General features: G+C 37.2%; 1 protein-coding gene across 1 annotated transcript in view; it reads left to right on the top strand.

Moving 5' to 3' along the window:
• The window catches only part of LOC129091584 (Na(+)/H(+) exchange regulatory cofactor NHE-RF1-like), a 26,028-nt gene extending 12,612 nt beyond the window's left edge, over positions 1-13,416 (top strand). The window contains 5 exon segments of the mRNA XM_054599263.1: positions 4,562-4,732; positions 6,315-6,468; positions 6,597-6,640; positions 10,642-10,749; positions 12,347-13,416. Of these exon segments, the coding sequence (XP_054455238.1) occupies positions 4,562-4,732; positions 6,315-6,468; positions 6,597-6,640; positions 10,642-10,749; positions 12,347-12,490 (621 nt within the window). The 3' untranslated portion in view covers positions 12,491-13,416.
• Positions 13,417-16,410: the final 2,994 nt, after the last annotated feature.

Raw genomic sequence — 16,410 nt, forward strand, 5'->3', positions numbered from 1 at the left:
TTTGGTGAATCGCTCTTAGTCTGACCCCTCCCCCGAGACCACTTTGCCTTGGGAGACCCTACCAGGAGCTATTGCCCCCGACAACACAGCTCTCAGGATCACTGGGGCACACAAACCCCTCCACCACGATAAGGTGGCGATTCATTGGAGGAGCAATTGAATTGAATTCTCTTAATAAATTGTGTAAGTTGTTGAGTTAGGGAACACTTTATAAACTTTGTGAAATACTGTCTGTGACAAATTCTTTATTATCCATCTGTGTGTGCTGGCTTGTTAAAGTACCACTGAAGATAAATCAGCTGCTTAGATGAGTGCAGTGCACGCACTAATAATACAACGTTAAAGGAGCAACCATGATCTACCTCCATTTCAAGCTGATCACCTGAAGATATATATATATTTTTTGTTTTTGAAAGGTTTAATTTGCATGCGCAAAATATGTTTTACACTGTCCATTTAAACTAGGGCCTTAGGCCTCCTGAATAGTTTGAAGCGTCATTCATGACGTTGACTTTTGAATTACTATTGTCATTGATAACTTACAGAGCATTGTCATTTTTCCCGTAAAAATGTTATAAATAATGCCAATAACGGCAACAACAGTTCTATTTTTTGTGGCGCAGGGAGGAAATCCCCAAACTTCTTAAACAGTTGCTCTCGTTTCTTGAGATATTGAATTTATTCTTTTTTGTGAAATATTTTGACTTCATTATCATTAAATGACAGATTCAGTTTTAAATTATCACAACTTGATTCTCAAAATATGATTAGCTTATTCATGAAATCTCAGAGATACATACGTGGGATATGTTTTGTGTGTCGAAAGTTCAGAACATGAGCAGAAATTTTACTGAAACACGTATGAGCTATTAAAGGCCAGGGGTTAATAAATTAATTCGAATTGATGATTGTATTAATAAATATTACACATGCACAATTTAAAGAGGTTACTTCCCCAAACAAGTCACAAAAGAAGAGGAAAAGTAGATCATTCCTACGCATGTGTTGACTCAGCAAGGATTTATTAATATTTGAAAGCAAAAACAAATTCCTGAGAGCCTTACTGCATTATATTCCATTATAGGTTTATCATAAAACAATAAGATAAAGATAAGATAAAGATAAAGAGGTTTTTTATTGTCATTGTAGTGGTAAAACAAAATTCCATTTGGTAGCCCTCAGCCAGCCAGCAGCAGTGAACAACAAACACAATAACAACAATATACAAGATATAAATACACAAAAGGAATGAAGCAAAACTTTTGCCCTTGAGTCATCAATCGACTACTTGTATAAAAATATTGATCATAGCAGCTTCTTTCCAGGCTCTGTGCTACATGAGGGCGGAGCATGAAAAAATATTGGATGCAGTAAATGCTACAGATTACATGAAAAATTGATTGGCATGTAGTGCACTTTGCACCTCACCTGTTCCCTCATCCTTATCATCTTCAGCCATTGGTTATGTGGGCCTTGTCATAAATGTATGATTCCATCCAAAGGTCCACCCAAGATCACACTGACTCACTCGGAATGTTTCAGCAATCATCAACCGCCCTGACTCTACGTAAACCCTCGGACCAATGCGTAATCCGCCCTGTGAGTGGGCGAGATGGTGAACACGTCTTGAGTGAACGCTGAGGTTGTGATCTTTTAAAGGGTCACTTTCTAGGGAATCATTTACAGATAGCTGCTGATAGCTGAGAACACTGTAGATAGCTTTGTTTTTTATCAGATCAATGAGGCGCAACAGGTGTGTTGAATATATATTTTTTATTATCGGAGCCTCAGATGTTCACGACTGTTAACTACTTCGTACACATGTTGGCTGTAAAAAGGTTTGGAGGTTAAATCCGTGCCCTCCACCGAGATGACAGTTCTGTCTGTCAAGCAGGTTCAGAGGCTCTGTTGCTCAGATGGATATGGAAGCCAAATTAAACAGAGAAAAGAAGTAAATAAATAAATAAAATAAAAAGGTAAAATGTTTTAGAATGACCAAAAGAAAAAAAAGTCTAAATTATTGGATACTGATTTGAAAGTTAAAATTTTTATCAAAAAATTGATGGATAGTAAATTCAAGTTTTGCTTACTATCTAATGACTTTGACTTGCCAAATGTTGCTATATAGAGACAGACCATTCACACTCACCTCCAAATAGGCAATTTTAGTGTTATCAACCTAAGCTGCATATCTTTGGACTGTAGGAGAAAGACAGAGAACCCAGATGGAACCCAAGCTGACACGGGTAGAACATGCGCAGCCCGGGAATCGAACCCGGGTCCCAGCTCACTGTGAGGCTACAGTGCTAGCCATATTTTCATCCAATTGGTTTTTTTTTTCTGTCCATATGTCTGATTCACAATTACCAGGCTGGACCACATCTATAATGTTCACAGTTAAATTAACAGCAACATTGTGAAACTAACTAATTATCTTGATTGTGCATGTTTAAAGTACAATTGGCAGCAACAGCAATAGGAAAATTCCTTTTGATATTGACCTTTTGGAAAATGATGACAGCTTTTTTATGGAGCTGACCCCTTTTGTAGTAAGAAACCATTCAGCAATAATTTCCAGGAGTCCAATAATAAAATACGCAGCTAATGGCGCAGTGCTCTAATGCTAACAGGTTAAATGAGGTCCTTTCACCCTCACAGGGGAATGGACAGTTAAGCAGGCGTACAGTAGGCCACAGAAGGATTAGCCACTGAGAGAGAGCACAGACTGATTCATTCAGTCAGGGAAGGAAGTCAGCTGACTTTGTTTCTGTCCATGCATGTTAATGATGTCATGTAAGTGTTGTGCTTTTTTAGGTCTGACTCAATACTGTTGGTCGTTTGTCCAAATAGGTATCATGCGTGCACGGTGTGTAAATAGGGAAGTAAAGTGACGTCCATAGCTTGTCATTAAGAGCAAACCTGTATTGATTGTGTTGGTGTGGAACCTCAGATTGACGTAAAGCACATGGAAGTGGGCTCGCATTGGAGAAAACTAAGATTAATGTCACATCCTTTTTTCAATCACACACATTCACTCCACCATATCAAACCTTTTAACATACAACAGCTGTTACATTTACAGTATACCTGCTGTCTTTGTTACTATGTTACAATGTGCTACAATGGTTTATACTAATAAATGTCTTAATTGGAATCAGTCTTTTCTTAATCAACTGACAAAGCCATAGTCCAGCTCTGTTTTAGATGTTAGAATGTGATGATGTGCCCAGCCAAAGTGTGCTGTGTTGCAACTTAGGCTGACACAATATCAGATTTTCAATAAACAATGATCATGGCCGAGAGAATTCTAGCATTATTTAAAGAAGTTTTGAAATATATAATGTTATCAGTCAAATTCATCTTTAACTTTATCTATTGTGCGTTTTCTGTCTCTTTTTTTTTTTTTTGCAAATTAATTTTACTCAAAAAAGTTTATCACAACAACCCTAACGCCACAAACACTATCTAGTGATGAATACTAAACTTAGAAGCACAAAGACTTGAGGTTCAGTGTACAGTGTGCAAAGAGGTGACAGTGTTTACGTCATGTGAAAGACGTCTATGTTTTATGTTGTCTGAATACAATGCTAGTTCTTTGTTATGCAATTATTAGACACTTGGTCAATATTATGAAAATCAGTCAAACATATGACGTACGAAGTTCTAACTTTGATCTACTCACTTTCTCTTCCTTTGTAATATCTGATTACTTTATTTTGATATGTACGATATTCACTTTTGACTGTCTCATAGTTATGATTTAATCAGTCATAGTTTTGACTCGACTGAATGTCAAACATTTTATTTTCTATCTCATAATTCTTTGTCCCTCATATTTTTCATATTCAAACTTCACTTCCTTTATCCAAGGATTCCAGTTTCATTTATTATCATTATGCAACACAGGGATGCATAACCAAATGCAGTTGTAGCCCATTTGTACCACAATGATAATTGGAGAAACAAAACAAGAGCAGCATTGTATTCCAGTGGTTAATTTTTTACATTTGCATTGTAAGGAATATAAACAGAAGCAACAAAAACAATTCACTGGGCAGATAATATGGCCGACATCTAAACATTAAACATGTTACATAAGGAAAGCATTGCCCATAAACTTTGACTGTGTTTGAGCACCAGGTATCACGATGTAAACACCAGTTCAACTCCTCCCGTCCCACTGGAGTTCTTTCGATGACTTCCTATCCTTTATTGGCCCAATTCCAATTTCTTTCTTAGCTCCACCCTGTTCTTTTAGGGAAGTTCACGCTTTGACCGGGCGCAGCTATTTCTGTTCTGCAAATCAACGTGTTTCTGTGACTAATTGCGTCATATTAGATCCAGCATTGCTCCTTTTAAGATTGTGAATAATTGTGAAATCAAACTTTTTTAGAAAGTCTGAAATCTCATCAGCCGTTTTGGGCACAGCAGTGAGTGTCATTAATCGGCTACGCAAATAAAGCTGAAATCCACCATGATGCTCTATATTATTGATATTGTATAGAGAGAGACCTGATTACACTTCTCAGTGAACTGTTGGTTTTCCCTTCCACGTGTGCAGGAGGAGAGCGGCGGGCTGCGGCCTCGTCTCTGCCACATGAAGAAGGGAACTGGCGGCTACGGCTTCAACCTACACAGTGAGAAGGGAAAACCGGGCCAGTTCATCAGAGCGGTGGATGACGACTCTCCGGCACAGAGGGCGGGCGTGAAACCACGGGACAAGCTCATCAAGGTACACGACACACACCCCTTCATCCTTTTTAGATATACGCACACAAACTCGTTGTTTTCCCCTCATTGTTCCTGAGTTTTGCCTGATACTGTGCGTGTGTTTTAATTTGTTTGCATGTGTATCAGCTTTAATCCTATTACATCAGTGGGCAAACGGGGAATCTGAAATCCCAGGAGGTATTAGGTTGTTATTAAACTGAGACTGTGTAGTTGTAATATGCACATTTAAGCAGGATTTTGCAAGTGTGCGTCTATGGTGTGATAAGAATGTAAAAAAAAAAAAAAAAAAAAAAAAGAGCGTGAGAATTTGTTTTTTTTTATCTCCCTTGCCTAGTTTGTGTGATGACCAGGCCTTCTGGGCACCCTAAACGTGGCGGGGTCAGAGTTAATCCACTTACTGCGTCTGTGGGCTGCATTACAGCCTGCTCCAACAGTCTGCAAGGGCCTCTCACATGCAGGAGAGAGAGGCAGACTTTGTAGATGAAGTAATACCTCATCTCTGCATACTGTATTCACAATGAGATGGGAGATTTAAACAGGACCAACGGAGGAGAAGAGTTATGATCCTGATTTTTGAAACAGGATGCTTGGAATTTAATGAATTTTCCACAGAGGGTCACTGGAGTGGAACGTAGCCGAATGTTCTGTACCACCTGTTGGACAGTCACACCCACAGTGGGAGTGGGTGAGACGGAGAGATTGCTGAGGGTACTCCCACCTGGGATCTTCCCACAGGATTCCTCGGTGTCTTAACTCACCGGAGACTTGATTAGTTCCAACTCTGGGAGTATTCTTTCATACCGCGCCCTGTTAGAACACTGTGACTAAACATATTCCATCACTGGAACCATCGCTCTCCTGTCGGGTCTCATTCCATTCATTACTTTTCACCACAGTTACAACATTGGCATCCTTACAAAAACAACATCATTCATTTACTTTGAGCGAGTCAGTGATACCATATATGTCCAATGTTCTTATCAGCCTTTGGTAATAAGATTATAAGTGATTGGAGTATTTACAACTGTGAAAGTCATTTTTTTATGTGAACAGCTGTAGTGTAGGATCAGTTTGTGGATATTGTAGTGACTGCAAACACATTTTGATTGCTACCTTGAATAGAAAAAGAATAAAGGCCAAGTACACGACAGTTGCAAACAAGTCTAATGTGATAACATGTCCCGCCCTAAGCTATGGAGAGAGGGGGCCAATATTAAATAAGTGAAAAAGACATTATTAAATTAATAATCATCTTTCTTTTTGCTCCAGCTCCCAGCAGACTCACTAACTGGCAGCTAGCTTGCAAGCTCCTGTTAGGTAGAGCCAGGGGTTTTATTGAATCGAGGAGAAGGAGTATGAATTTGATTAAAGTTAAACTATATGCCCCAGGCTGCATCGCTCTCTCTGCACCCCATAGTTTGACACAAACTGACTGCAGACTCGGCGCTCAGGAATCGTGTGAAAAACACAGTGAATTTGTGCTCACTCCAAACAACAACACATCCAATGTAGCAAGAGTGAGATAGAAAACTCTCCTCTCGTCCCCTCTCCTGTCTCATGCCTCCTCTTCTCTCCTCCCTCAGGTCAATGGCATGTCAGTGATCGGCATGCAGCACTCAGATGTGGTCGCGGCCATCAAGGCGGGGGGAGACGAGACCACGCTGCTGCTGGTGGACGCCGAGACTGAAGAATACTTTATGAGATGCAACGTCCTGCCCAACGACGAACACGTCACCGGTATGACACACATGTTTGCTCTCACACACCGATCAAACATGGCTTTGTAAAAGAACATAATGATCAGACATTAAGTTTGAACTGTAAATAGAGTAAATAGAGATGAAGTGTCTTCTTTCCCCCTGTAGGACCTCTTCCTGAGCCAGCGTCAGAGAGAGCATCAGAGGAGGAGGTAAGTACCACCGCCAGTACACACACACACACACACACACACACACACACACACACACACACACACACACACACTGACCTACAGATAGTGGGCTGGAAAAGCCCCACTGATCCTCTCTGGACATTCCTGGTAGCAGATTATGAGTTCTGGACAGTGTTGTGAAACACTCTGGATGTCTTCATGTGTTTCCTGTCAAGACTGCACTGTAAAACTCAAAAACACACGCGTTACAAAACTTTCCATCATGTAGAAGATAAAACAGACAGAAAACCTTATTAATCCCAGATGGAAATTGTACTATTATTAATAATGACTACACTGATGACTGAATGATATCCACTACCTTCTAAAAGGGTATTGAAGCAATTAAGTATAGCACGTTCATAAAGTTTGGGTTCTTGTGAGGGACAGATAAAAAAAATGGTCAGAATCAAAGAAGCAGAGGCGGAGGCATCCTGACTTCAGCTCCAAGTATGGATCAAGATCCCAAAACACTGGATCCAACACATTCCATGATGCAGCTCATGTTTTCAACACTTAACGCTCAGTTTGTAACTACAGATGCCTAGTCACTTCGCTAATGTTTAGCTGTGAATGTATTTTAAAGATTTTGAACTTATTGCTGCTCAAGAAAGACCGTTTGTTTACATACAGGAATAATTAAGCAATGTCGAATCTTTTCATAATTTATTGACTTATCATCTCGCATTATAATCAAAATGAACAGATAAGAGTATCGGTAAGGAAAACCGATACGCGGTATCAATAATAGTAACAGTATTGATAAAATCCTAACAATACCCATCCCTACTTGAAACGCAAACCCTCATCACTATGACATCATCAGGGTTATTTTTCCGACTTAATTAAGCTCCTCCCCCAGAGCCACAGAAGACCTAATAAAACAGTTTTTACAAGTTTGAGTAGTACCCGTCATCATCTTGATGAATACAATCTGATGAATGCTCCTTTAACTAAGCAGCCTGTATCAACCACCAAGTGTTGGTGTGACATTCCACAGGCACCGCAGGGCTGGTTTATCAAAAGTAAACACTCTCCACCTCCTCTCTCCACACACACACACACACACACACACACACACACACACACACACACACACACACACACACACACACACACGCCCACACACTATGGGAAAAGTGGATTGGCCCCTCTGTTGAGATTGTGGCTGACCCTTCACCATGGCAACAAGAGCTCACCAGTGTGCGTTTCCCTCTCTCCCTCTCCGTATCTCCCCTCTGTGTCCTGGAGGATCATGGGATTGAAGTAGCTTTAACTCCCAGGGCAAATTGGGGATTATGCTAATGAGACAACTAACGAGCACTGTTCACAAACTCACACAGGCACGCAGATTATACTCTGCTGCAGCAACAACAATCACTCATTCACCAGCAGTTACATAACACATAGCTCGGTATGAACGCTCATGACGACCTCTGACCTTAAGTGTGTGTTTGTGTATTTATACTTATAACCCACTTTGTAGCCATTTAGCCTTTCAAAAACAACCGTTTTACTGCGGACAAAAAAGGTTTTGAAAAAAGGCTTTTTTTAGTTGATAAGGTTTTAATAAGAGATGCATTAAGTGAAAAGTTGTGTGTTTACATTAAGACAGCCGGCCAGGCATTTATCCTTTGAGCGACCACATGGTCTGACACTGTTCTAAATCTGTTCTCACTACAAATTCAGATATGGAAATATTGATGAATCCCAGTGTGTCCACACTGTCTGTTAATGAGGCCCAATGTCTCAGGAGGTGTTTGAGTTACATTAGTGGAAATAGAGTGTCCATTAAAAGAGGAGTGTCTGATTTGAAAAGCAGTTGATGTGGTTTGGTATGTGCATGCGTTTAAAAACCTCTCCAAGCAACTAGAATATCTCTTTAGAGGGCTCTTGTGTTATGCAGCATATTGTAGCATTTGTCCGAAGCCACTTACAGAGTTTATTTTTAGAACGGCAGCTGCTTACGAACTGAATGCCAATTTCATATTTGTATAAAGTGAGTCTTACAGTGAAACGTGCTGTAGATCTGGTCACACAGCGCACTGGAAGAATGTAGACATTATTTTCTTTTTAACAGTTTACAGAATAGTGCTGCTGACACTGAGCCGCAGCGTTAATAAGTGAGTGATGAGAATATGATTGATGGACAATACATGTCGGGATTACTAACAGGAGGGGTGTACTGCCTCCTGCTGGACAACAACTGAAAACTCATCCACAAAACAAAAAGCAGTTTTGTAACCTCCAGCCTTGCATAGTTTTAGATTTATAAATCCATGTTTTGAGATAGCTGTCTCTGAGATTTGCGTTGCTTTATAACAGTTTAGAATACAGATAATTGGGGAAGCAGAACACGTGTTAGGAGAATTCATCAGGTCAACAAATTGTAACCAATCCAGAGTTGACAGAATAAGGTCCACTTATGACACAGTCCAAAGCTCCAGAACGGAGGCGTGAGCAAGTAAATGATTTTCAGATTTATATGACACTTTTATCGTGGCCAAAAATATATATAATACTGTTGTGATATCTGTAGAACATTTGGAAGTGGAGTGAGAGTCTGTTATCATTTAAGAGGTGCTGGATTATCTACATGATTTTGTTTTAAATGCAGGATTAACATGTTATCAATATTTCATTTTAAAAATATATCAGTTATCTTCAACACTGGTATATCATGAGTCCCCTGCTCATAGTGTATAGTATGTCGTAGAAAGTCGTAGAAAGTTGTAGTGTATTAGTATGTCATAAACAATTCATAGAATAGTATGTCATAAAATTGTTGTAGTATGTCAATCAATAAGATGTCATAAAAAAGTTGTAATATGCCATAAAAAGTCATAATATACTATGTCATAAAAAAATCATAGTATAGTATGTCATGCAAAAGTTGTTGAATAGTAAGTCAGAAAAAGTTATAATATAGCATATCATAAAAGTCAAAGTATAATATGATATAAAAGCATAGCCCAGACACTCAAACACGCCAAACTAGCTCAAAGCTAGCTAAGGCTAACCAAGCCGACAAGCTAGTCGATATGCTACTCTCTTGCTAGACGGCTAACGTTAAAATATAAATAGTATAATACTAACGCTAGAATGTCACTAGCCTAAAAAAACTGGAGCACTGACTTCCTCAATCAGTCAATTCTATTGTAAGATGTGTTTTGTAAGTTTGGTATATAGAAAGAGAGTGATTGTTAATGACGCTCCAGGATTTAGCCAAGTTTCACGGACATTACTGTTCTTGACATCCTGTTGAAAACTGATGAGGCACATGGCTCCTCCAGCTAAAGCTAGCGCCCATGACAGCCCCCACCTGTCACTCAAAGCAGCATCTGTGAAGGTTTAACATGGAGGTCTATGAGGATTGATTCTTTAGAGCCCTCATCAAATGGCCATTTGATGAACTGCAGTTTTTTTTTGCGTTGTTTTCATTTTTCAGCAGCGGAGGTTACTGCTTGCATAAAACTCATAGCATAGTGAGTAAAAAAACATTCCATGTATACTGTGCTATAAACATGTTATTGTGGTTTCCCTGCTCTCTTCAAAGCAACCTGCCTGATCAGATAGTGATTGGATATATTTCATGGTCAAAGGAGTGGCTGTAAACTAAATGGCGGATAAACACATTTCATTACCAATAAATCCTTTATTATTGCTTCTTACTCTCTTTCCCTGCAGTATTGGTAGACTTGTTTTCAATTGAAGAATAGCCGCTAACCAAGCTCCACTTAATCGGTGATAGTCACATTTCATAAATTCTTCACAATAAAAGTTATTTGTGCTGCTTACTCTGCCTGCATGCAGTATTTGTGAACTTGTTTTAAAGCTCAGCTTCATATATATGTGAGGAATGAAAGGCTCAGACATCTGAAGCTGTTCACAGTATGGACAAAATGTTGTTCTGTGATTGGTTAAATTGACCCTCTAGTCTCATTTAATAAGAATGTTTTTTTTTTTTTTCTTCTATTTAGCAGGCAGCAGCAGAGGTGAAGCCTAAAGTGTCTGTGAGCTCGTCAGCCTCCAGTGCCTCCTCCAACGCCTCCCTGCCAGCAGCCACCAGCAGCTCCACACCTGCAGAGGTACACAGGGCCACCATACTGTTTTTTATTGCTACAATTAAATACAGAACAAATATGAACAATATACATCATTTTTAAATGTAACTCTCCTTATCCCATCACCTTACAATTCTTCTTCTAATGCCGATGCCTTTAATAAGGACAGGCAGCTTTATTTATACAGCACAATTTAATCAGAGAGGCAATTCAAAGTGCTTTACATATAGACTAAGAAAATAAATAGAACCAAGCAAAATAAATAAATAAATTAAAACCTAAATAAAATCAATTGAGATGGAACAAAATTAGATTTATTAAAAAGATAAATTAAATGAAAATACAAATAGACAGAATTAATAATAAAGTAGAATTACAAATGTGGCTGCACGGTGGTGTAGTGGTTAGCACTGTCGCCTCACAGCAAGAGGGGCCCGGGTTCAATTCCCGGGCCAGACAACCTTCTGTGTGGAGTTTGCATGTTCTCCCCGTGTCAGCGTGGGTTCTCTCCGGGTTCTCCGGCTTCCTCCCACAGTCCAAAGACATGCAGCTTAGGTTAATTGATGACTCTGAAATTGCCCGTAGGTGTGGATGTGAGTGTGAGTGGTTGTCTGTCTATATATGTCTGCCCTGTGATAGGCTGGCGACCTGTCCAGGGTGAACCCTGCCTTCACCCATTGACAGCTGGGATCGGCTCCAGCACCCCCGCGACCCTTAACTGGATAAGCGGTTATGGAAGATGGATGGATGGAATTACAAATGTTATATATAATACCCTTTTTATATGGTAGATGTCTAAGCTTTTAGACATGGCTTTGGATTTAAAGATTCTTCCCAATAAATAGATCCAGTCGGTGAGGACAAACCCAAAACACACGCCCGCCACATGTCTTCTCTAAATTAGAATTTATTTTTGACAGATTTTTGGATGATGATACCGGTGAAGGACTGGAGTCCAGCACAAGGACTACTTCCATTCATTGCCCTAATTATTCATGTGACACACTGTATGTTCTGTTTCCCAAAACGGAGTGTGAGGGCCCCAAAGTCGGGGACTTAGTGAATAAAGTGGAAAGAGTTCAGGACAAAAGCTAAAACTTTGAGAAACATCACAATACTATGAGAAAAAGTTGCGATATTTGAGATAAAGACTTCAAAACGACTTTTTCCTTAAAATAAATGTTATACTAAACTAACCCTTTAACCTAAACAATCATTTTATTATTGATTAATCAAAAATATATTTTTTTAAAAAGACGAAAAAGATTTCTTCTCTCTGTCTGACGTAATAAGATGTCTTGCTTTCTCTGACCACGTTACTGTTACATAAGAAGAGCAGTCAATCCTCACAATTAAGAAGCTGGAACCAGGAAGTGTTTGGAATATTGGCTTGATTTTCTTTAATTTATATCGAAAGAATGTCCTTAAAAGACACTATGATATAGAAATGGCGTGTAGGATGGATGGGATGTCTAGAAACGATTCACACACTTTAGATCCCAGGAGAGAGAAAATGTGTTGAACCTGAAAATATGCAGGTCTGAATGAGGGGGGTTGGATTTTCTAAACCCAAAACACTACAAATCATTGACAGTCTTTGAAACACTCACTGTGTTAACAGGTGGATCCCGCTCCAGCCGCTGACAGCCTAGGTCTGGGCACGTCATTAGCCCAGGCCAAAGAAAGAGCCCGTCAGAAACGAGCCGCTAAGAAAGCCCCGACCATGGACTGGAGCAAGAGGAACGAACTGTTCGGCAACTTATAATCATCATCACATCCATGTCCTCCTGACTTGTCTGTACTGCCCTGTGTCTGGTGTCTGAATTTGGCTTTGACCTGACACATTATGTTCATTTAGAAGATTTTAAACTCTCACGTTTATACAGTATTATATGATGATTTTATTTGTTTTAATTTAGTTTGCCACTTGTCATGTTTTAACAATGGTTGACATTACACGCAGGAATGAATGTTAATATATTAAGAAGAATGTGTAAAGATGAAAAATGGTAATGTACAGTTTCTCCTTTGAAGGGGACTGTGTAAAGAATAATGGGACATAGGGGAGAAAAGTTATTGGTGGAATTTGAGTTAGAATTTAAAATCTACAGTTTAAACAAATTTCTGATTTTGATGCCTGCGATCAGCTCCTAAAATGAAAGAATATCCATTTTCTCTTGTCAGTATCTGTGAATGATCAAGGCTGAATAACTCATGAGCCCTTATTGCCAAAATAACTATTCCATGACGCTCTGTGTTTCGTGTCGACAGTGTTTTAATCATCAGTATGTAAAAGTCTTAAGATGAATGGAGGGACAGTGTAGTTTGTAGAATGGTGAAAGCTCCGGGAGACTTACTGGAAACTATTTCTTATGTTTGTCAAGTTGTCTTTCCCTTTTTTTGGCATTGGTATTTTTTTTTCTTCTCATGTTGCTCTTAATGGACAATTGTACATATATGATTATATGATTTGAGAGGATATTCTATTTTGACCTAACTGAGAGAAATTAAACTCGTCAGTAAGTTGTTTTGATTCTGCTGAAATTGCAGGAATTTAAATCTGCATCAGTCGGTCTGAGTATCAAATACTTTTACTATGTGAGAATATAAAGTGTGCCGATATACTGATGCTGGCTCTGTGCTGTAGAATGCATTGATGAGCATTGACAAATAAAACATTTCGACATACTATTCACTATTGCTTTTTTATTACTTTTTTTAAATACTTTTATATATATATTATACTTTTTATTACCTTTTTTTTTTTTTTTTTAGACCTACTATACAATGGCTTTTTATGACTATGTTTTACAAACTACTGTTTCTTTAATACCTTTTTTTAGATTATGACTTTTTTGACATTTACTCTAACTTCTTATGACTTTATCTTTTTTTTTATATACTATACTATGGCTTTTTAATAACTTTTTTGACATGCTAAACTGTATTTTTATGTAATGAACTACGATTTATTTGACATTATACTGTGATTAACTTTTTTTTGATGTACTATTGCTTTTTCTGAATTTACTATACATACTATACATGTATTTTTTTACGTCGTGGACATACTACACTGTGACTTTATTCTTACTTTTTCGTCATGATTTTGTCTCAGCCAGATGACAAGGCTCTCAATTTACCGGTCTATCCACCTCCCGACCCTCAGCTATGGTCATGAGCTTTGGGTAGTGACCGAAAGATTGAGGTTGTGGATACAAGCAGCAAAATGAGCTTCTTTCGTGGCTGGGGTCAGCCTCAGAGAGAGGTGGAGGAGCTCAGACATCCGGAGGGAGCTCACCACTGCCCCCTCACGTCGAAAGGGGCCAGCTGAGGTGGTTCAGGCATCTGATCAGGATTCCTCCTGGACGCCTCCCTTTGGGGCACATCCAACTGGTAAGAGGCCCCGGGGTAGACCCAGAACACAATGGAGAGGTTACATATCTTATTTGGCCTGGGAACGTTTCACATTAGCCGGCTGTCCCCGCAACCCGGCCCCAGATTGGCGGAAGTTAATGGATGGATGGACATTCTAATTTGCTATGCTTCTGCTTTCATATTACCTTTTTAAACATAGCCTTTTTTTGACATACTATATTATGTCTGTTTTGTGACTTTTTAAAATTGATTATACTTTATTACCTTTTTTCGATATACTATCTTTTTTTTTTATTGCGACATACCTAACTAACTTTTTATGACTTTTTCCAACAAACTATTTGATGGCTTTTTTTCTACCTCATTGACATACTATAGTACGGCTTTTTATTACATGTTTAGTCACACTACTTTTTTGACATACTATACGATGACTTTTTTAATAATATGTTTTGACGTAGTATAGTATTACTTTTTTCCACACACTATACAATGACTTTTTTCTTCATGCTAAACTATACACTTTTTGACATACTATGATGTACAGTATTATATGATGATTTTATTTGTTTTAATTTAGTTTGCCACTTGTCATGTTTTAACAATGGTTGACATTACACGCTGGAATGAATGTTAATATATTAAGAAGAATGTGTAAAGATGAAAAATAGTAATGTAGAGTTTCTCCTTTGAAGGGGACTGTGTAAAGAATAATGGGACATAGGGGAGAAAAGTTATTGGTGTTTTTGAGTGCTCTTATTAAATGATTGTATGTGTGTATATATATATATATGTATATATGTATATGTATATATATATATATATATATATATGTATATATATATATATATATATATGTATATATTTGTTCTGGACATACATATATATATATGTATATACATATATATATGCATATATATATATATATGTGTATATATATATATGTATATATATATATATATGTGTATATATATATATATATATATGTGTATATATATATATATATGTGTGTATATATATATATATATATATGTGTGTATATATATATATATATATATATATGTGTATATATATATATATATATATGTGTATATATATATATATATATGTATATATATATATGTGTGTATATATATATATATATATGTATATATATATATATATATGTGTATATATATATATATGTGTATATATATATGTGTGTATATATATATATGTGTATATATATATATATATATGTGTATATATATATATGTGTCTATATATATATATATATATATATATATATATATATATATATGTATATATATATATATGTATATATATATATATATATATATATATATATATATATGTATATATATATATATATATATATATATATATATATATATATATATATATATATATATATATATATATATATATATATATATGAACAAATGATTTAAGAGAAGAAATGAAACTCCTCAGTAAGTTGTTTTGCTTCTGCTGAAATTGCAGGAATTTAAAGCTGCATCAGTCGGTCTGAGTATCAAATACTTTTTTTCTGTGCTGTAGAATGCATTGACAGATAGAAAATTGGATCAAATGGAATAAAGTCTGTTTTGTAATGAGGTAATTCTTCACCTTGGAAACAGTAATTTAGCAAGCTTATTAAGGTTAAAGCTGCACCAATCATTTTATTTACACCCACTCATGTCCGTCCATTTGACTGCATTAAAATTCCCTCATTAAAATACATCTGGACAAACACTTCCTCAGTACAAATTCTCCTTTTAATGGTTTCCAGAATGATACAGAATTTAATGGAAATATTGATGAAAAAAACAGGCAAACATGAAAATAAAACAGAGGAATCAATAGTGCTAAAACATGTTTTGATGTAAACAAATATATCTTACCATACCAACAATGCAAACAAATCGAAGTGCAATTGTTTGGGAAGAACTTTCTGTGGGCTTATTAAAAGAGTGCATTTGTCTAAGACTAATGTAGGATAAATTATGGCTTTTCTTTACTGGCTTCATTGAAAGAAGATGACTCACAGACATTTCACACATTCAACTGCACGATAAAGGTAGTATGGCATTGGTTTAATGACTGAAAGGGGAGTCAGATGAATAAACAATAAAAGCATAGTTTTGTGAAGTGAAAACACTATGGGTCGATAAAAGGAGAAGGATAGGTAAGGTAAAGTTAAATTAAATTGTGATGTCTTAAAGATATCTGGCTTAAATAAACTTTGGTGATCTGAGTAACTAATCTCACTACGCTGACCAGTTGGTCCTGTTAACTAGTTTATTA

This window comes from Anoplopoma fimbria, chromosome 5 (assembly GCF_027596085.1).
Source record: "Anoplopoma fimbria isolate UVic2021 breed Golden Eagle Sablefish chromosome 5, Afim_UVic_2022, whole genome shotgun sequence".
NCBI classification, from domain to species: domain Eukaryota; kingdom Metazoa; phylum Chordata; class Actinopteri; order Perciformes; family Anoplopomatidae; genus Anoplopoma; species Anoplopoma fimbria.